Below are 21,277 nucleotides of genomic sequence, written 5' to 3' on the forward strand. Positions count from 1 at the left end.
ATCTTCTTCTGCTGCATGAAACTGGAGAGAAATGTTAAAGGAGTAAATGAATTGGAACCTTTGTAGAAAGATTAGCAGGTTGCCTGAATGATCAGACACTTGGATCCAAACTTAATACACTAAATATAGGAAACAATTTATTCAATCAAAATATCTGTATAGCCTATTCCCTGTTAATTTCAGCAGAAAATAACATTCTACATATATGAGATAAGCAGAAGAGGAACTTGATGGTTGAATGCTCACAATGCAGGAAACCATCATGTTTTTGTTTCTTGTTTAATTTTGGCTTAATGGGTGGAATGAATCCAGCCTTTGTCATTTGTGAACCATGGTTTATTTATTATCTATGGCTTAGTGAAACTTGTGTTTATTCACTAAGCCATAGTCAAATGAACCATATACTGAAACCGACCATTGGACCTTCTAACTCAGTATCATCTGCACTGATTGGCACCTGAAGATGCTGAGGACTGAATTCTGGAGCTACTGTCCCCATTATCTTCTCCTTTCCTGTGCACCTGTATGCATACTTTAATCAAAGATATATGTTTTAAGCTTCCACTTTCCACTAATTTTGCTCCTTCCCAAGGAAGGAAGAGTAAATGTAATAATTTCAGGTCAAATACAGAATTTACTTCCTCTAACCAACCTAAGAGGAATGTCTCACTGTGTCCAGTGATTTACACATACTTTTGGGTCAGTGCCCATGATGAATTCAGGTTATTTTGCTTTGTAATACAAATAGCAATGGTAATGTTAAGTTTGGAACATTTGCATACTAACAAAATGTTACTTTTTGGATTCTAGGAAATAGGTATTATTTCTACTTTTGTTATCTGAAGCAAAAGAATGTGAATGCCCTGTAATCAATGCACTGAATTATAAAGAAGCTGCATAGACCACAGAGTTAAAATCTCTGCTCACTGCATAAATGAAATACACTACTTCCATAAGAGATAGAGGACAGGTTATGGACTTCTTGAAGTAATATAGAATGGCGCATTATTTATTTATTTATTTATTTATTTATTTTGATAACAAAACTATGATCTGGAAAGGTCTCCAAATTAAGGTAGGGCTACCAATCTGAGCTACAGCAATCTGAACGATTAGACAAAGAGTTTTTGCTGCCATCTAAAGGTCATCCAGATTTCTGTACTCCAGATCTGGTAGCCCTTGGAGGGGAATTCTTTGAGCCCTAAAGCACCTGACGTCCAAAAAGCATTTGGCTCAAACCTTGCCAAGAATATGGATTATGTTAGGCAGCAAAGATCCAGGCTGTGTTTGTAGGGCATACTTAACCCTTCACTAGTTAGCCATGTTTTAGTCTGTCATCTTGTGCAAACCCATCCATTTGGTAAACTTACACTCAGTGTTTCATATTAATCCAGAAAATTGTATTAATTTAGTAAACCATGATGTTGTTATCCATAAATGTGTCCTGTGATCATCACTCACAACTGTCTCCAGAGCCAATCAAGTGATAAATTAAAATGGCATAAAATGTGAAAATGGTTGGGACAAAATAAGACCCAGTGTGTGTGAGTGAGAGAGAGAGAGAAAGAGAGAGAGAGAAATATTATTTTCCACTGTTGCGTGTTAAACCCGGGGGTAGGATCAGAAAAAAATCCCATTTTTATCCGCTTCCGGGCATAATGCTTCTGCCCAAGTCCTGGATGCTTGCAGAATCTGCCGTTTAGAGATGTATAAATGTTTTTCCTCCGCCTCCACACTTTTTCTTCCGCCTCCCTCTTTCGCAGCTTGGGTGGTTTTAATCTCCTGCTAGCGCTGCTTTTCCTTTTCTCCGCCACCACACACGGCTTGAAGCCCCCAAGCCAGAAAGCAAAGCTGCATTTTATTTTTCCTTCTTTGAATGGACGTCGCGGCCGCCGCTGCTCCCCACAGAACGAGGCTCCTGCCGGGCACCGGAATCTCCGTTTGCCTTTCCAGAGTTTTGAACCTCTTCTCCCCTCCTCCTTTGCATCGTCCCACCCACTCACCAATTGGCGATTGAAAAATGATTAATCAGGTTCATTTTTTTCGGCCTGCGGAAAAGGGGCGGGAACGCGGCGAGGCGAGGCGCGGCTTGGACTGGAGCGAGGCGCGTGAATGGGCGCCTGGAGTGAGCTTTACGCGTCCTGCTTTCCAGTAAACATTAACCTGAAGCTGCGGGCGTGCTCCTCAGCCCTACTCTAGCCAAACTTGCGGCTGCGTCACGTCAGTGAGAAACATCCCAGGATGCAGCTTAGAAACCTCAGGAGTTGCCATCGCCGCCCTTTAAAAACTTGAGTCCACCGGGGGGTGAGGGGCCTCTGGATCTGCTTTCAGCGCTTACCTTTCACCTGCGCACTCCGCTCTCCCTCCCCCCTTTCGTGTTCGCGTCTGTGAAGTCTGGGACCGGGGGCGCTCTGACCCACCTCCCGGGCGACCGGTGGCTCTGCTCGGCCCCCCCGTCTCCGTCCAGCTCTTCTCCCTTCCCCGCTTCCCTTCTTGGTAAGCAGTTCCTCCCCTTCCCCGCTGGCTCTTTCCTTCTTTTTCTTTCTCATTTTCTCCTCCTCTCTCCTTTCGAGTGTCAGTTTTTGTCTGGGGGGAGGGAAGCGCATTGGAAGGTTCCCCCTTTTTGGAGCCGCGGTGATACCATCCCCACGTCTGCCTGCTCCTTCATGGCTGGGAGCGAATGGGACTGGTTTCAGCGGGAGGAGCTGATCGGACAGATTAGCGACATCAGAGTCCAAAATCTGCAAGGTAAAAATATTTTCCCCTTTCCTCCCCGTGTATGTATGTATGTGTGCGCGCGCATACGTCTGTACCCTGGAGTTGGCTTCCAGATGGATTCGATTTGGAGACTTTAAAAACTAGGAGCCCTTCCTTTCCCTGCCCCCACCCCCGCCCCCCGTCTTGTTCTTCATTCCGTCTGGGCATTTGAGCGCTGTTTCCTATTCACGTGCTACTTTGATCTGCTCTGCTTGGAAGTCCAAAAAAAAAAAAAAAAGAAAAGAAAAAGTCATGGTACAGCATTTGTGTAGTGACTTCAGGATAAAATAGCTTTTGCTGGAGCTGCAGGGGAAATCGGGGTGTGTGGAGGCCAAAGGTTTATTTGGGGGGACTTAATTTTTGTGGTATCTGAGCTGTCTTTTTTTTTTTTAAGTTAGAAAACTTAGGTTAATCAGTAATGCAGCCGGTGAAATTTCTGTGAAATGCATCATGGCAGCTGAAGTTCAAAATATCTGTTGAGTTTAATAGAAAATAAATCATAGTTCACTAGTGCAATTAACCATTGGCCAATTCTGGGTGGTCATCTAAAGATAGCTGATTGGTGGGATTCCTGCCAAGCAACCTGGATTGGATAAACTTTGTAAGATGCAACACTATTATGTAATGAGGATTTATATGGTGCACATTCTTTTCTCCAGTTTTCTTTTATCTCTGTCCCTTCCTAAAATATCACAAACGTGCTATTATTTTCATTGGATTCAAAAAATGGAAAAAGAATATGCCAGGCAGATATGGCAATGGAAAATGTAGGTAAAGTTGTAATACATTGTTGCAAACATATGTAGCTTTTTCCTCCATATCATGCTGCTGAAAAAGTAATTTCACTTTCTTCTCTTGGGACAAGTGGAAAAGTCTACTAGAAGTGTATCTGCTAGCATCTAAAGCCAGTAAAAGTTTCTGTACTGCCTATCTCTACAAAGAATTCCTAGATAAAAGCGTAGCTTTTCAAGGGATAACATCAGGTGAAATAACAGGTAATGTTATGTGGGCTTTTCAGAGAAGCTTTTGGGGGATGATTAACTAAGAAAGGGGAACTATTAGAAACAACCTTACAGTTTGCCCTGTAGAAATGTAGTTTCTGAGAGCTAAGGATTACTGGAGCTATTTTATAGTATAAAGACACAAATATTCATGCCTATGCTGTTTTCTGGAATATTTTTACACCTATATTGTGAGTCAGTAATGTTTTTATTTTTAAAAATAGGGAGGGAGGTTGAATATATATTGAACACAGTATGTTCAGTGATGCCTAACTCTTCTTTGTTGACCTTGACTCCCCTAGCCATATTTTATTAAGGGGATGTGTTAGGGATGGAAATGTCCCAAGTCCTATATTAATGATTCAACATCTGTAGTGAAACATAAAATAAGGTTTGTTCATATAATCCAAGGTTCAGATCTCTCTGTAGGAAGAATGTTCTGCATTATGTGAGATGAAGAATAGACATGAGAGCCTTTCTTAACCTTCTGCAATCTAGAATATATTGAATTCTGCAATTCCCACAATTCCAGGCCACCATCTAGGCCTTGTAAGTCATGTAAATCTGCATCATTGTGTTATGATTTGCTTTGTAGAATATCTTTCATTTTTCAGTCCTCAGAACATTTGTACCTGAATAAGTCTGATAGGACTCATTAGGATCTAACTGCTTAGGATGAGATCATAAAGCAACACTTTATATGCTTTCTGGATGCAAATGGGAAGAACCATTCTTCAAGAAACAGTTCATGTTCTACCTATAGAAGGTTATGTTCAGCCCTTAGCATCTCCAGACAGGGCTACAGATGTGAATGATGAACAGAAGACTCCTCTCTCAAACTATGGAACCAGTGGCAACTGCAGCAAAACACAGTGATGTCAAAATGACAACAAATGCATGATGCATCTGTGGTCAGGATAATCACTCCTAACAAGCGATGCAAGGATGTAAGTAATGACATTTGTGGGATAGGTCATCACATATGTTTTGCCATCTCCCACCTTCCTTGCCTCCTCCCACTTGCCCATGTCTATAACTGTTGCCAGCCATTAAAGACAATATTGGGCTAAGTGACCAGTGGTCTGATAAAATAAAACAATAGGCCCCTTTTCTTGTCCTATGTCCATGGAAACTAGAAAGACCTGGCTGCTAATAGGAGATACTTACATATGATCTCAAGGGAATTTCAGAGGCTGCTGCTTGACCTAGATGTCCTACGTGGGTTAATCTGACCTAAATGCTTCTCCTAAAAAAACCTTCCTCTGTTCTAATTGTCTGGAAGTGCTATATGAGTAAGGGATTTTAAGAAGTTTTCCTACCTGTTTTCTAACCATCTGTCTCCTTCATGTCAATCCCCCCCATTTTTAAAAAAAAATTTTTCCCAGTGAATATTTGATATTGGACAGATCAATAAAGAAAGAAATAATATATACAGGGTAGTGCTTAGATTGTTTTTGGTGGTATTTTTTTTTTCACATTGGCACATATTCTGAAGCAAAAGTGAAGCAAGCTGAGAGCCAGTGATCTCTGCAGAATTTCTTGACTCCATTTGAAAGTATAAACAAAATGAAGTTTAGCTGAATAAATAATCACTCCAAGATTAAAGTGGACCCCAAATGTATTTTATTGCAGTCATAAGGAAGCTATAATTTCTTGATCTGATGTCTCCTTTATTCCATGGATCTATCCTAGAAGGTCAGAATTAGCATAAATGTTTTTAGATTCACTGTTCCTTGTGAATTTAGCAAGCTGTGTGTTCCAACTTCAGATTTTACTTTCTCACTCCCTTACTGTATTCCTCAAAGCACAGGTTTACATAAATGTATATTTACAGTCAATGAGTATAATACACATGTCAGACTGATGTTGTGGTTATTAGCATTATACTAGAACTGGTGAAAACCAGCTACAAAGCTCTCAAGGTGACTTTAGGAAACCTCTTTCTCTTCTGCTAACGTACTTCACAGGGTGGTTATGAAGATCAAATGTGAAGGAAGAACTTTATATACCATGTTAAACTGTGGAAGAAAAGTATGTGATATAAATGTAATAAATATGTTGATGAATTTACGGCACACATTTCAGCCTGAAATGTAAACACTTGAACATACACTCTACTGGATTTAGTGGGACTTTTTTTCCCCCAGTGACCATCCATGGGGTTTTAAGGCAGGATAAGGCTTTTCTTTAATAGTACTCAATTGGCTTTTTATCCATTTACTCCATTGTATTTGGATTTGTGTATCAAATGGTCTGCTAGCATTGGCTGAAAGATAAGATAAAAAGGAGAGCCAGAGCTTGTACCTGATGGCATCTCTAGACTCTACCAGAGCAAAAGAAGGTTGCATGTTTTCTGCACTATTATTTTTCCTTTATCTCACTTTTCTCCTTTGCAGGAAAGCACTCAAAACATTTGCAAGATCTAGCAGAATTAAAATAATAATAATCTGCATCATTAAAATCATAAAATAGGTAAGATAACAAGAATAAAAACAACATAAAAATACAACTCACAAAGCTAGCCTATAAATAATTCATAAGAATTTAAACAGCAACAGAGTTTAAAGCTTGCTGAAAAAGAAAAGTCCTTTGGTGTTGGCAGAATATCAGTAAAGATGAGGGTAATCTGATTCTTGCATAAGGGTTGATGGTTTAGGATAACTGCAAAAAAACATTAGGTATGAACTGGGGTGCATCTCATAGACTGCATTTAACAATAAAACCTCCTCTGAAGTTCCCTCCAACATTGCAAACAAAATTAAGTGGTGCCAAAAATCAGTGGTAGACTTTCCTGCTGTTCTGAAGTGTGAAATGCTTAAAAACTAGAGCTGTGCAGTGTTTTGGATTTGAACTTGATGCCTATCTGCTGCTCTTTAAAGTAGACACACCCTTTTCGGGCATTGTGTGGCTATTCTGCAACTGCCATGCAGTTTGGGAAATACACGACTGCTTTGAAGCATTGCAAGCAGGTGCTATGTCCCATAGCTCTGCACAATCTTAATCAAAGGTGCTGTGTAGTCTCTAGAAGCCAAGACTGACTTGATGACACAGAACAAGAAAAAGAAAAACAAAAATCCTGATTCTACTCATCTGTGTGATGTGGCCCAGCGTGCCTCCCCTTATTACCCCACTGATGGGGCTCTTGCATTAAGTAAGCCCTTACCTAAAAAGGGCTTACTTAAAGTAAAGTAAAGTATGAACTGGGGTGCATCTCATAGACTGCATTTAACAATACTTACTTAAAAAGATTTTCAAAGCTCATATTAATTCAGAGAATCCAGATTTTGCTCAGAGCTGCTACTGCTTGGAATATAATACCTGGAAACATGAAACTGCAGCACATAAATGGTAAGAACCAACCAGTGACATAGGAATCACTTGGACAGCTTGCTCCCTTACTTGTTTAGAAATATGTCCCGCAGATTTTATAGGACTTATAAAAGTATGCATAGAATTACACTTAAAAGATAAGTTGTTAGACTTTGGCCCCCTTTCTAACAGGACAGCCCATTTTGGGAGAGGTTGCAGTCCTAAAGAGGGTTGAAACACATTCCCAAAGTGAAAATCTAGGTTTCAGCAGTTTATCCAAGCAGAATTTGGCCGATAGTCTGATGGGACAGGTGCCCTACCTGCTGTTCCTGTGAGGTCATTAGAATGGGCAAGGTCAGAACCAGACATGTTTGTTGCAATAACAAAGCACCGATGTCAGCTGCCCCATAGAAAAATAATTGGCTTATCGAAGCTCTTCTCAAAAAGGCATTAAAGAAGCGTTTCAGTGAATACTTAACCAAATTTAATCAGCATCTCAGTTAAGCATAATGTGGTTTGTTTAGATCCAGCTTAGCAAGTGTTCAAATCTTGCCTTTGAGAGTTATAAACCATAGTATACGGCTAAGTACAATATGTCAGTTCTGCCACTGAGGCTTACTAAAAATGGCAGTTAAAGCAAACAATGGCTTAATGTGATGTGTAACACAACCCCAGTGAGATATAGTCAACAGAGCATTAGATTAGAACCGTGGAGTGTCTTTGGGTCAGTCATGATCAATGATCACAATTGCATTAATCCATAATGTGGCCGTTTGTGGGTATCTTAGCTTGTTGCCTGAACTGCCAGTAGGGGTTTATATAGTAAATAAGCAAATCTTAAGCAAAGTGTGGCACAGAGCAATGTGTGACGATGGCTGTTATCTCTCAGGTTGTGTTCACAAAATGTAATGTGTATCTATTTCACTTTTAGCATTAGCTAAAATCCTTTTAGCTGACCTGAAGGGCACCAGGCTAATTTTGAAACAAACTTTCTATCATTATGATTATGATTATTTTTCTGTTTCTGTTAAATAGTTCTCATTACAATTTACTAACATTTCTTCAGCTTTCCATAAGATATCTTAGCATTTTTACTGGCCTGATGAATTGTAATATTAGCTAGTTTGCATATTATCCTTTATATGTTTATCTTCCTTTGTATGCATTTTTTTTGTCTTCATCATTTGGCAGTTTCTAATTTGCTCCACTAGTATTAATGCTCTGTTACTGAGCATCTTTTATTCCAGAAATAACCTTTAAAACATTATTTCACTGAAGATTACACTGTCTCCAAAGGTTACAAATTAAACATCCTTAACATGGCATTACCAGCATTTTCCTGTACTGGATTATAACATTTAATAACATGTACTGAACATAATATGCTTTCTATTGCACTGAAACATTTATAAAGTTCACTTTAGTTATCATTATAATAGAATCATTATTTCATACACGCTGATGGACTTCTACAGTGTAGTCGGAAAAGTTTCTTTATAGCTCTTTGCTATCACCAGGCGGATCCTGTATAGGATATTTGTTACTATGTTTAATACAAAGGTTTGCTTATTACTTTAAAGGGCATTTTTTCAAAGATCTCTGGTAGAATGCAGAATATTGCTTATCTTTGTGTGCATGGGAACCACACAAGGTGATGAATGCGCAGAAATTTGCAGAAATTGCCATGCCCCCAAAGGATCCAATGAATTGGCTCCCATTTCCAAAAGTGACAGATAACACTGTGCCAGCTGCGGAGGTACATATGATAAGTAAATTCCAGTATGGGGTATAAAAACAGGGCATAAAAATAGTGTGTCCAGCTTCTGGGAAAATATATCCATATGAGTATGTGTTGCAATTTTTAAAGCAAACAGAATTATATATATCATCATGTAAATAAATTCTTATGCAATATCTGTCCAACATATCATGAAATATTAATTTATGTAAATGTATGATGTAAGACTTGCTACGTCTGTTGTCTTTGTGAAGCGCTCTCCACTTTAAACTGGTTTGTCAGCTTTTTAGAACTGACCAATTCATATTTTGAATGCATTTGTACAATATATAATCCTTTTTTAAATGGAAACATAGTTTATTAAACCTGATTGCCAGGGTTCTCAAAACTAAGCCATAGGTTTGCACAACACACATTGAGCCACAAATTAGATAAACACATTTTAACTTAGCATGTTGTGCAAATTCAGCCAATTCATTTGTGGTTGGTTTCTATCCCCAAAGAAAAAAACAAGAGGATTTCTGTCTGTTCGACATGGCCAATGTGAACTTTGAACTGTATCCCACAGTATCCCACTGTACTAGCGAGCAGTGAAGTTTCTGATAGGGATTGATTGTGAAACTCCAGTGTCATGACTGACATCTGACCATCTTAATATGTAGCTTGTTTGGTTTTGGCTTAGCAGGTTGTACAAATCCAGTCTTTTATGATTTGTTCAGTAATCTTGGTAAAAAAAATCAGGTCATAGAATATTGAGGAAATTAGAAATACAATATGCCGTGCCAAAATTGTGATGTAACATATATGCTACAGCAGTCCTCCAGTTAAGGGTCCACTTTCTTCATGCATCCAATACAATGGGCATTCTCAATGCAACAGAAGATTGCATGGAGTGCTTTGGCTTGAAATATGGAGAGACTTTTCCTATCTCTCTGTCTATCTAGCTATCTATCATTGAATGATAGGGTAGGGTAGGGGTTGAAAACTCCATTTATTGTGGTGCCAAAGGCAACTTCACCTTCCAAAGGCTGTTCCAGACCACAGCTGTTAAGGTATAAAATCTAGGAATGGTAACACATGTCTCTTAAAAAGAAAATCTTGCAAGAGGATATCTCAAACCTAGGAATTATTTTTCCCCAAGATAAAAAAAGAAAAAAGAAAGAAATAGTGATATGTCTTGATCCTTCCCAAATATAATATAAGAAAAGTTTATTTGGTTGGAGTAGAATTTGGATCTAAATTAATGGTTGAGATCCATGCGTGCTTATAATTGTTGGATCACCACAATTCTATTTTGAAAGCTATCTACTTTAAGAAGCTATAAAATTCATATTCTGCAGTATATCAAATTTTCCATAGTTTGAGATTTGTAGAAACTGCATCTGAGTGAAAGAGCAGGAGAAATCTGCATGCTCTGCATAGAGCCTGATGGGGATCAGAATTCTGTCTGGGGACTGTTTGAAATGTGGAGTCCTTGGGGTTCTCTGAGCTTGGTTCTTTTCTTGCAAACGTTTCATTACCTGGCTAGGTAACATCTTCAGTGCTAGAATGGGATGGGGTTTGCTCTCTGTTTATATACAGAACCATATGAACACTGTTTGAAATCTTTAGTCAGAGATGCCAAGACATTGTAGATAGCAACACTGTAGACAGAAAGTTAAACTCTACTGACTTGACAGTACAAAGATAATGCTCTGAATAGCTCTAAATTCCTCTCTGTGCCTGGAAATTTGCATCCATTTATAAAAAATACTGGATGAATTGGCATCTGTTCATGTGGCAAGTGCAATAAATGTGAAATCTACGCCTGGTGCAAATCATGACATCCTTCCTAATGGTGGGCTTGGCTCTTTTTTGGATTGATTTGATACAGTATTTTACAGCATCTGTGTGGTTGCTAAGAGTTGACACCAACTTGATGGCACATAATCAATCAAACTTACCGCAATGTAGTTGACCTTTAGAATAAAAAAATTGATTATCAGTTTTTGACACGAGCTCTCTATCACTAATTTCACATGGGTTTCTCTTGCATAATAGGGACTTTAGAGACATGCGAAAGAAAAGGTGCCTAATGTGTAAGGAATATTTGACTCATGATGAGATAAAGTATTATGGGATTTGCAGATTACTACAATGTGGTTTTGTTTGGTTTTGACAGTGCAGTGTGTGGTTTCACCCATTCTGGCCTCTTCAGCACCATGATTTAAAGGTTTTTAAGACAGTCCATAGCTTTCTTTGTCTCTTATGCCAAAGAATTTCATAAATTAATTCTGAACTACATGAACACATCTTGTTGATTTCTCAAGGTGAGACTTAGGCAGACAGTTCCTTATTCCCAGGTAGATGTGTTTTGTTGAAATTGGGTCTCTTCTACATTAGCATACTCTGATTAAGTAGCATCTTTAGTTAAAGTCACTTGCCTTAATGAAACACCTGCTAGCCTAGTGACTGAAATGGGTGTGTGTGTGTTATAATGTAATGGTGTATTCCTTAGTACACAACTGAATTGCATCTCCTAGCTAGAATTTGCAATTTTAAAACTACTGTCTCCACTTTTAATTAAGCATCTTTTTGCAAATCAACCGACTGTCTGCTGAACAAGCACTCAAAAAAATATACCTCTACAAACAGGATTTGCTGCTCAAAGGCTGAAAAAAATGCACTTTTCCAAAACCTCCTTAAACATTTTTCATTCTTGGCATCATCACAGTTGCCATGGTGCTAGGAAAGACACAGTTAAAAATACCACATCCCAAATAATTAGGTAGCAATACCATTCTAATTTTACTGCTGCAGAGATTTCCCATTGAATTCGCCATTCCCAATCTGGCACCCTCCAGATACATTAAACTACAACATCCATCTTCCTTAGCTGAAGCAGCCAATGGTCTGTGGCATAGAGAGGATGAGCGCTGCCCTGTATTGATGAAGGCAGCAAACTGGTGGGGGTCAATATATAAAAAGATTCCTCTTCTGTTATCTACTTGGTGTGTAAGAAGTCCAGAGTCTTTTGGAATGGGCAGCCATAATAAATTTAAAGAATAATAATAATAACATACTAAAGGTTCTTGAAAAATTTGTCTCTTGAAAAATTGGAGTACTTTATATATGTTAAGTTTTAGCACATTTAACATCTTTGTAGCAATCTTGATTTGAATAATAATAATAATAATAATAATAATTTTATCCCAGCTTTTTTTATTTTTATACATATATGTGGGTGTGGGTGTGTGTGAGAAAGAAAGAAAAAAGAGAAAAGAAAAGAAAATAAAAGAAAAAAGAAAAGAAATTAGGAAAGGGAAGGAAGGAAGGGAAGGGAAGGAAGGGAAGGGAAGGAAGGAAGGAAGGAAGGAAGGAAGGAAGGAAGGAAGGAAGGAAGGAAGGAAGGAAGGAAGGAAGGAAGGAAGGAAGGAAGGAAGGAAGGAAGTCAAGGTGGCAAACATACCTAATACTCCTGCCTCCTATTTTCAATATTCAGTATTCAAGTATTTGGATCATGGCTATCATGTTTTAAGTTCTTAGCTTAGTAGCTGTCATTTTTATAAACACTATCATTTGGCAGTTTATACTGGTGGGAACATTTTTTAAAAAATGTCCTTATATAATAGGCAGTTAAGGGCACCTCCCAGTTTGCCGAGTTAACTCCATGACTGTGAGAACTGCACTGGTTCCCAGTTGGCTTCCAGGTGCAATTCAATGTGCTGATTAGCATCTTTAAAGACTTATATGGCTCAGGATCTGAATTTCTGTAGAACTGTCTGTTCCAAGCAATTTAGGCCCATCCAATTAAATCTAGCATGGAATTTGAGGCACAAAGGACCAGGTTCAAATTATGCTACTTTGGACATGTTATGGGAAGACCCAGCTCTCTGGAGAAGTCTCTGATGCTGGGAAAGGTGGAAGGAAAGAGAAGAAAAAGAAGATGACCAGCAGCAAGGTGGATGGACTCAGTTACAGTTGTGATGAGTGCACCATTGGGAGCCCTGAAAGAACAGGTTAGGGATAGATTATCATGGATCTATATGGTTGCTAGGAGTTGAAAACAACTTGATGGCACATAATCAATCAGTTAAACAAAATGAATCTATTTGGTTTGAACTGCTGATACTACTAAGCATGTGATGTACAGTGTATGGCATTTATTAGTAAACCAGTGACTGTTGATAAATTATTATATGTAATAATGCTTTTTTAAAATTTGTTTTGCTTGATTTTTTTAATCCTCCCCCCCCCCCCCCAATCTTTGGAGTCCTTGGTGTTCTCTGAGCTTGGTTGTTTGCTTGCAGACGTTTCATTACCCAACTAGGTAACATCATCAGTGCTAGTGAGTGTGGGGTTTGCTCCCTGTTTATATGCAGTAGCTTGCCCTGCCAGTGTTGGTGGGGGTGTGGTTTTCTCCTGGGTAGTTCCTTGATTAGAGTATTGTTTTCTGTTTGATCTTTTCATCTTTATTATTTTTCCTTTAAATTTACAGATTGATTCATTTAAGAGTGTGCGTTTTTAGTATTCAGGTGTTTGGTCTTTTTTTTTTTTTTTTGGTAATTTGTATTCTGAAAAGTTTTAAAAAAATGGTATGTGATGTATCAAGTCTGCTTGCACCAAGAATCCAATAGGCTTTCCCAGATTTTCTGTAATACAGCTTTGTCCAATCTGCTCTCTTCCAAATACGCTGGATGATGATTCTCATCATTTCCAGCAATTGTGACCATTATGCTGGGTGGCGATGGGAGTTGTTCTAGTACATCTGAGGATGGGCAGTCTGGGCAAGGCTGCATGCTGCTTGCATGCTGTGAGTCAAAAGCTAACAAGGGTGCTAAGCTGTATTGATTGTACAGTGCAATGAACCCTAAAGTTGGAAAATCATTACAACTAATATCCTGTCCAAAATAAGAGGACTTTTTTCACCATGCAATCAAATATCAATGGAAGGGGTTTGTTGGCAGCAGGAGAATAGAGAAGTGGCACTTGAAAAAAAGATAAATACAGGCAGTGATAATTACTTTACTAACAATAGCAGTCACAACATAATTTTTTCACTAATAATGCACATATTCTTGTATTAGTGAGCAGGGTAATACATGTAATTGGGTAAAAGAAAAAGAATGTTTCTGCTGATGCTACAGAAGGTTCAATGAATTGTAGCTCAGCTGTTTTGTCTGTTGAATCATACAAGTTCCTTTGCTCCAGGCTAGCTATTTTATTATATGCAGTGACATCGTCCTAAGCAGTGTTTCTCAACCTTGGCAGCTTGAAGATGTGTGGACTTCAACTCCTGGAATTCCCCAGCCAGCATGTTCCAGTTGCCAAGGTTGAGAAACACTGTCCTAGAGAATAAATTATTCCTTAAATAGTTTTTACTATTGCATTGCCATTCCTTTTGGGGTCTATTTATTTTTACATAAACAGTATCTTATTTGTCTTGTGCCGAACACAGAAAGATATTATCAACAATCACATTGGGTACATCATGCTAATCTATGGTTGGCCTTAACAGTGGTTTACTGAACAAGCTGGAAACAAATGAGTCTTGCAGGCAAGCAGAATAATCAGAGCACGTGTGGTCAGTTCCTGTATGATGTAACTTCCCTTTTAGCTCTCTAAGTTTGCGTTAGGTATAAAACCAAACACAGAATAAGGGAGGAAACCACAAAGAAACTAAGCATCCTGTCTGCATACCACATGAAGCCACAGATAATAGTAGTTTCTTATTGTGGTTTGCAGTCCTAAAACAAACTGTGATTTTTAACTGGCTCCATCTGCATATCATATTAAGCCCCTAACTAACTACATGTGCCTTATGCCTTATTGTGATTTGCGACCCAATCCACTTGAAGATGAACAGGTGTAGGGACCATTTATGCTGTTGATGGATGACATTATTAAATCCTGTAGTAGTACAGTCAGAATAGACAGAAGGAGCAAAATAGAATCTCTGTTTTGTTCTTGTTTTGGGAGCATGTGGCTTATTATCTGCTCTGATCATTTTATTGTCAACTAAGGAGCTATAAAAATTTTCTCAGCTGCTCTTATCAAAATATTCTGATGTATTTATATGAACTCTCTTGTAAGGATGGAGAATTTAGCTGAAATAAAATGCTGGCTGGGCATTCTGGGAGCTATGGTCCAGACATATCTGGAGTGTAGAGGTTTGGAGTAGACTCCTTTAGACAGACCCAAAGACATAAAAAGTGACTCCCTGTGGGATGCATCGTAACCAGATCCTGTACGGCAGTGGCCAGTATCCTGTAAGCCAGCCACTCAGATAGAAATGGGGGCCACTAAAGTATACATAAGGGTCCCTGCAGGCCACATATTGACTTAGAAAACCACACATTTGTATATTTTTTATTAATACATCAGCACATTAAAATCAGATAGGAACTAGATATAACTAATATATAAAAAAGAAACATATATGATTATGATTATGATTATGAATTTGACTGTATTTGTTTTCAACATTTATATGTGTGCGCGTATATATATATTTCCCCACCACCCCACTCTGAGCTTCCTCCCAGCCTACTGCTAAATTATCGCATAAACCACCGCCTACTCCCACTTATCACTTCCCTGAAATGTTGCTTCTAGTTTCTGATGTCCCATGTGTGGGAAAAAATGTATTCTGCAGCTTTTCCCAAACCAAGTACAAATTTGTGTGCCACAGTACGAGAATATGAGTAAATTGCAAATACATGTAATAGTGACATGTAAAATATTTACATATTTCTTAGTTAAGGTATAGAAACTAGAAAGTATAATAGTATGTCACAAGCACGTTTAAAAGTTGTGCCTTCAAGTCATTTTGGACTCCTGGCAACTGCCCCCTGTGCTTTTCTTGGCAGCACGTTTCAGAAGCGACCTGGCAGTTCTTTCTTCCTAGAGACCTGGCCCAAGGTCACCCAGGTGCCTTCGTGCCCAATGGAGGACTGGCACTCACTGTCTCCTGGTTTTTGGTCTGACACCTTAAACACTATGCCAAACTGGCTCCCCACATATATACTTACAGATTATAATATAAACTCAATTGTCACTAATAATAGTTGATGTGGGTCTTCCGGGCTGTGTGGCCGTTTTCTGGAGGTTTTGTTCCCTAACGTTTCGCCAGCATCTGTGACCGGCATCTTCAGAGGTCAGGAGCACAGACAGGAGCGGTCCTCTCTGTGCCCAGAACTGCTCCTGTCTGTGCTCCTGTCCTCTGAAGACGCTGGTCACAGATGCTGGTGAAACGTTAGGAACCAAAACTTCCAGAACACGGCCACACAGCCCGGAAGACCCACATCAGCCATCGTATTCCGGCCGTGAAAGCCTTCGACAATACAATACTAATAACTTCAATCAATATTTTAGAAGCATTTAAATTCTTTCTTCCCTCCCTCCTCCTCTCTCTCTCTCTCCCCCCCCCCTTGGAATTTGATGTCGTAATGAAAGAAAAAAATTAGAAAAAAGAAAGAAAAGCATTACAGTATTTAAAATTTAATTATTATTCATTTAAAAATGGAAATGTTTATGATCTTAACAATGATTATGGACCTTGTGCAGCCTGAAATTAAACAGGTATTAATTAAACCTGTTTTGGAGAGAGGAGGGAAATTAAACCTGTTTTGGAGGGAGGAGTGAAATGAATTCAGCCTGTTTTGAAGACAGGATAGAAATTAATTCATCCATTTTGAAGGGAGGAGGGAAATAAATTCAACCTGTTTTGAAGGAAGGAGAGAAGTTAAAACTCTCTTGGAGGAAGGAGGTAAATTCCAATTTTGGGAGGGGGGAAGAGAAATTAATTCAAATTAACTCCCTTTTTTGGAGGGAGGTGCTGCTTCAGGCACTGGAGGCTTTGGGGTCCAGAGCAGGTAAGCTCTCAGTGCAAGGCAGCCTACCTGCTGTCCCAGGGAAAGGCACAAACTCTCTGCCCCAGCTTAATTGTAGCAGCGAAGTTGCTTGGCCCTGCTGCAGCACAGACTGAGAGGTAAGTCCAGTCACGTGGTGCTCCTGCTCAGTCCACCCTGCTGCAGTAAAGTCAAGATGGCGAGCTGGTGCAAGACTTCTCACAAATCATAGTCCTGGAGTTTTATGGTGGTTGGTGACTAAATTTATTACTATTTAGTTTTAAAATGGAATATTTTCTATGTTTTATTGTACTGTGGAGTCCTTGCTGTCCTCTGAGCTTTGAATACCAAGCTTCCAGGAATTCCCTCACAGTTTTGGATTTCTCTTGGTCTAAGATGCTGACAGTTTCCCAGCTGAAACTATGGTTGAGTCTGTCCATGTGTTGTGAGATTAAGGAGTTTTCATCATGTCTTCAGACTGCTAGTTGGTGCTCGTGGATATGCTCTGCTAGTCTTCTGCCTGTGTGTCCTACATAGTGGTTGTTACAGTCCTTACACTGTATGTGGTAGATGACTCCTGTTTTTTCTTCTTGGGCTACTGGGTCTTTTGGTTTACGTAAGATATTTTGGAGGGCATTAGTTGGTTTGTGTGCTATGGAGATGCCTTGTGGTTGTAATAGTCTCTTGGTTGTTTCTGAGATGTTTCTGATGTATGGCAGTGTTATCCTTTTCATAGCTTGTGTTGGTTGTGCTGTAGTGGGTTGAGTGGTCAGGTGCTTTTTGATAAAGTTGTGTGGCTCTCCATTTTGTTGGAAGATGTTGTATAGGTGGTCTGTTTCCTTTTTCTGGTGTTCTGGGTTGCTGCAGTGCATTTGTGTTTGTCTGAATAATGTTCTTACACAGCTCCTCTTGTGGGGGGTTGGGTTGTTACTTTGGTAACAGAACACTTGGTTAGTGTGGGTTGTTTTTCGATAGAGTTGTGTTTCTAATTTGCTGTCATTTCCTCTGCTTATGTGGATATCCAGGAAGGGTAGTGTGTTGTTGTCTATCAAACGCACTACGTCTACAAGAAAACAACCAAGCTCAGAGGACACCAAGGACTCCACAATTCAACCCTGAGCCACATATACTCTTTTCTATTTTATTGTATTTTTATTTCATTTTGTTAAATATTTCCCAGTTGCATTCTAAACTAGTTCGGGTTGCGCTCAGGAGTGTTGTGGGCCGCATGTGGCCTGCAGGCCATGTGTTTGACACCTCAGCTGTAAACAATGGAAGAATTATGAGGGAGTTTCCTTTTTTAGTTCTTTTAAGTAATCCAGCTAATTATGGTTATTAGTCATGACAGTAATTAAACTACCATGACACCAATTAACATTATTGAGAACCTAATATTTTTAGATTTCATTTCTGAACTATTTCAAGAATTTAGGGCAAATGGCAATTTGTTAATTCCAGCTAAGTTGTGGGAGTTCCAGAGAGGAGGCATATCTTGCTATTGTCAGAACTGTGAACTCTGACTGAAACTATGGAGAAAGTATACCACCATCTGGGGAGAAAACAGGGCTGTCCAAGAACATTGACAATGTTAAAGTGCCTTCTCCATCTGGTACCCTCCAGGTATCTTGTATTACCACTTCCGTTATGCTCAACTATGGTCAGGATAATGGGAAGTGGCAATCCAGCATACTTGAACACATACATTTCAGGAAGGCTGGATTAAATTGTTAAAGTAGCCACATAACGATATGCTTGTTTTTACATAATTTCAATCTTTGCTCCATGTTGTACTACTCCTCTTATGTTTGTGTCCCTGTTTCATGGTACACAAACAGCTTATGAACAGATATTACTGCGGCTTTTCTCTGCCCGTGGAAGACTGGCAAAAGTCCAAATGGAATACTTTAGGATTTCTTAGCCACTCATTTATGCATTTTGTTTACCATCCTGAATTGCCTTTGCAAGAAGAATGTACAGAGGTGTGACAGATGCATTTGCATACCTAGGCATAGCTTTCCAAAATAGTAGGCTGTGTGGTTTGTCTGGCAATCAGTAATACCTGAAGTCCAGCATTCACCTTTGTGGAACATCTTCAGGGTCTCTAGCAGACATACAGAACAATTGCTGCTTTTTCCCTTTATAATTATTAAAGAGCCTTTGTGTTGTTCTGAGAGTTGTGTGTACTATTAGAAATATGAGCTGTAGCGAATATGAAGTGTTTTTTAAGTAATGGTGCATGCAAGATATGCACCGTGATGGACTTTGCTGTCTTATTAAGGTTATAGATGCATGCCACACTTTAGGTCTTGATTGCTAAACCTGGAAGCATGTTACACATATGAACATATATGCTCACTGCTTAAGTGTAATTTAATTAAGTGGTTAATACACAAATAAGATCTCAAGGTTAATCAGAACAGTTTGGATTGTAACTACTAGCTAGTGAGCCTGAAAGATTTGTAGTGATAGTAAGGTAGCCACCTGGAAGACTTTCCCCCTACTTCTGGTTCACCTGCAGAAAATCTTGGTCCTCCAGATGTTGCTGAGTTACAGTTCCTAGGGTCCCTCACTATTGGCCATAGTGACTGGGGTGGTGAGAGTTTTGTTTAGCAAAATGGTAATTTTTCAGTCGAGAGCTCAGTCAGCAATACTGCACATGTTTTTCAGGCAGGTGGTCCAATTTTTGCCCTCTCCAAGGATGGAGATTATGTGCCAAGGTTAGGGAAGATCCCTGTTTGAGATTCTAGAGAGCTGCAGCCAATCTGATTTTATAGCATTATCTATTATGTAGTACAGCCTGAATCAGCAGGCTATTTGATTCAGTGCAAGTCAGCCTCATGTATATAGTTTATAAAGAGAAACTATCTTTTAATAGAACTGAATGCTTCTGTTAAGCAGAATCTGGAACTTCAGCTTGCATTCATTCCCCAAGAGAAATTATAATAGATGTGTAATAATTTATTTAACTTTTGTGGGATAGCGTGCACGCATTGTTATAAAAGTGTGTCTTTTTAGAGGTAGGATTAGGAAGACTTGTGTCTACTAGGAGTGGGGCCAGGAACAAGTAGCACATGAATAGTTTGGAGCGCAGATCTGCCTCTGGCTCCTGCTCTGGACAGAAGACTCTTGTGTGTTGCTCCAATAACAGCCTGAGGCAATAGGAGAGAAATTATGTTTCAGCTGTAAATCAAAATAGGCCAGATGGAGACTGCCAAGAAGAATCCAATGTTTAGTCATTCTGGTTTCTATAAGAAATAAATTTTCTCCAACAACATAATAATTCTTTACTACTTGGAGTTCATCTGACACATCTGGAATCTGTTGGTCTGGAATGGGTTTCAAAGGTTATCTAGCATAGGGGAAGAAAATTGATGGGCCTATGATATTAGCCCATGTAAAGAAAACAATATAAATAGAATATTACTGTACATTTAAATGAGAGCCAATTTGTTCTAGTAGTTAAGGATCCAAGCCAGAAACTAGGAGACTGTGAGTTCTAGGCCCCCCATTTGGCATGAAAGCTGGTTGGGTGACGTTGGGCCAGTTAATCTCTCTTAGCCCACAACATTAGGCTTGGGTGATAAGCTGGTTGCAACCAACATTTGGTTGATCCAAAAAAAAAAAAAAGCAGACCCTGCACCTGTGGGAAAAAAGCTAGGAAGAAAAAAAAATTACAGTGCATTTAAAAATAAAAGCAGACCATCAGGGAGTATGAATGGAAAGCTGTGAAAATCTAGTGTGAAGAAATTGTTGTGTTACTGTTCAACAAACTTGAAGTTACAGTAAGAGAGTTAGATTCAGACTGAATACATTTTTACTGAAATAAATGGGATTAAGTCCAGATAACTCCTGGCCCAGCATTTTGGTTTAGGTATCTGGTTAACTTAAAAGAGCCCCTTTATTTGTTGTAACTTGCTTGCAGGTGTTTATTTCTTGTTATCTTTTACTCTCACTTCTATTTCTCTTTCTTCCTTGCTTGAAACCACACACATACACTCATGAATGTATGAATGACTGAATCAAGGTTTCTTTCCTTGATTCTTATACTTGGAAAACTTGCAACTCTTATGGAAGCAGATTGCTGAATCATTGGGTGTTTCTTTCCCCTTCTAAAATGTTAATTTCTGTCAGTCTGGACCTTTCCACTTTTTAACAACTTTATTAATAATACATAGTTATGAGTATTTTTCCATCTGACATGAACCTCAAACATTCATAATGAAAAACAAATTGCTAGACTGAGACCTCACAGTAAAAATAGAACTTTGGTAGAGATCATGTGAGAACAGGGGTGGATTTAAAAAAGGGATAGGAAGAAGGTTGCAGTTTGAAGTAGTGGGTTTTTGCCCATGTACAGTACTTTCCTCCATGTACAAGGACACTCACATTTGTTCTTTTCCAGTTGTTTACCACATTCTTCTGCTTTTCTTCCACTGGAGTTCCAAGCAGAAAAAAGAAAAAGAAAAGCACGTAGTATGGAAATGCAGAGGAAATGAAATTGCCACACATAACTTTTGGCCTTTCACAAGGGCATTCTCTTCCTCCTTCTCTACTTTCTGATTCTCATAGACTCAAATATTGCTGATTGAGAGGCTGAACCAAACTGAGAGAACACTAAGGCTCTTGACTGATTGAAGATTCTG

General features: G+C 39.0%; 1 protein-coding gene across 1 annotated transcript in view; it reads left to right on the forward strand.

Moving 5' to 3' along the window:
* Positions 1-1,068: 1,068 nt before the first annotated feature.
* Positions 1,069-21,277, forward strand: part of CLMN (calmin) — a 79,133-nt gene continuing 58,924 nt past the window's right edge. Inside the window, exon 1 of the mRNA XM_007422402.3 lies at positions 1,069-2,748. Within this exon, the coding sequence (XP_007422464.1) occupies positions 2,667-2,748 (82 nt within the window). The 5' untranslated portion in view covers positions 1,069-2,666. The remainder of the gene's footprint in view (positions 2,749-21,277) is intronic.

This window comes from Python bivittatus, unplaced genomic scaffold, assembly GCF_059951505.1.
Source record: "Python bivittatus isolate LINGU-HERP-01145 unplaced genomic scaffold, Pbiv_v1 ctg000580_np1212, whole genome shotgun sequence".
NCBI lineage: Eukaryota > Metazoa > Chordata > Lepidosauria > Squamata > Pythonidae > Python > Python bivittatus.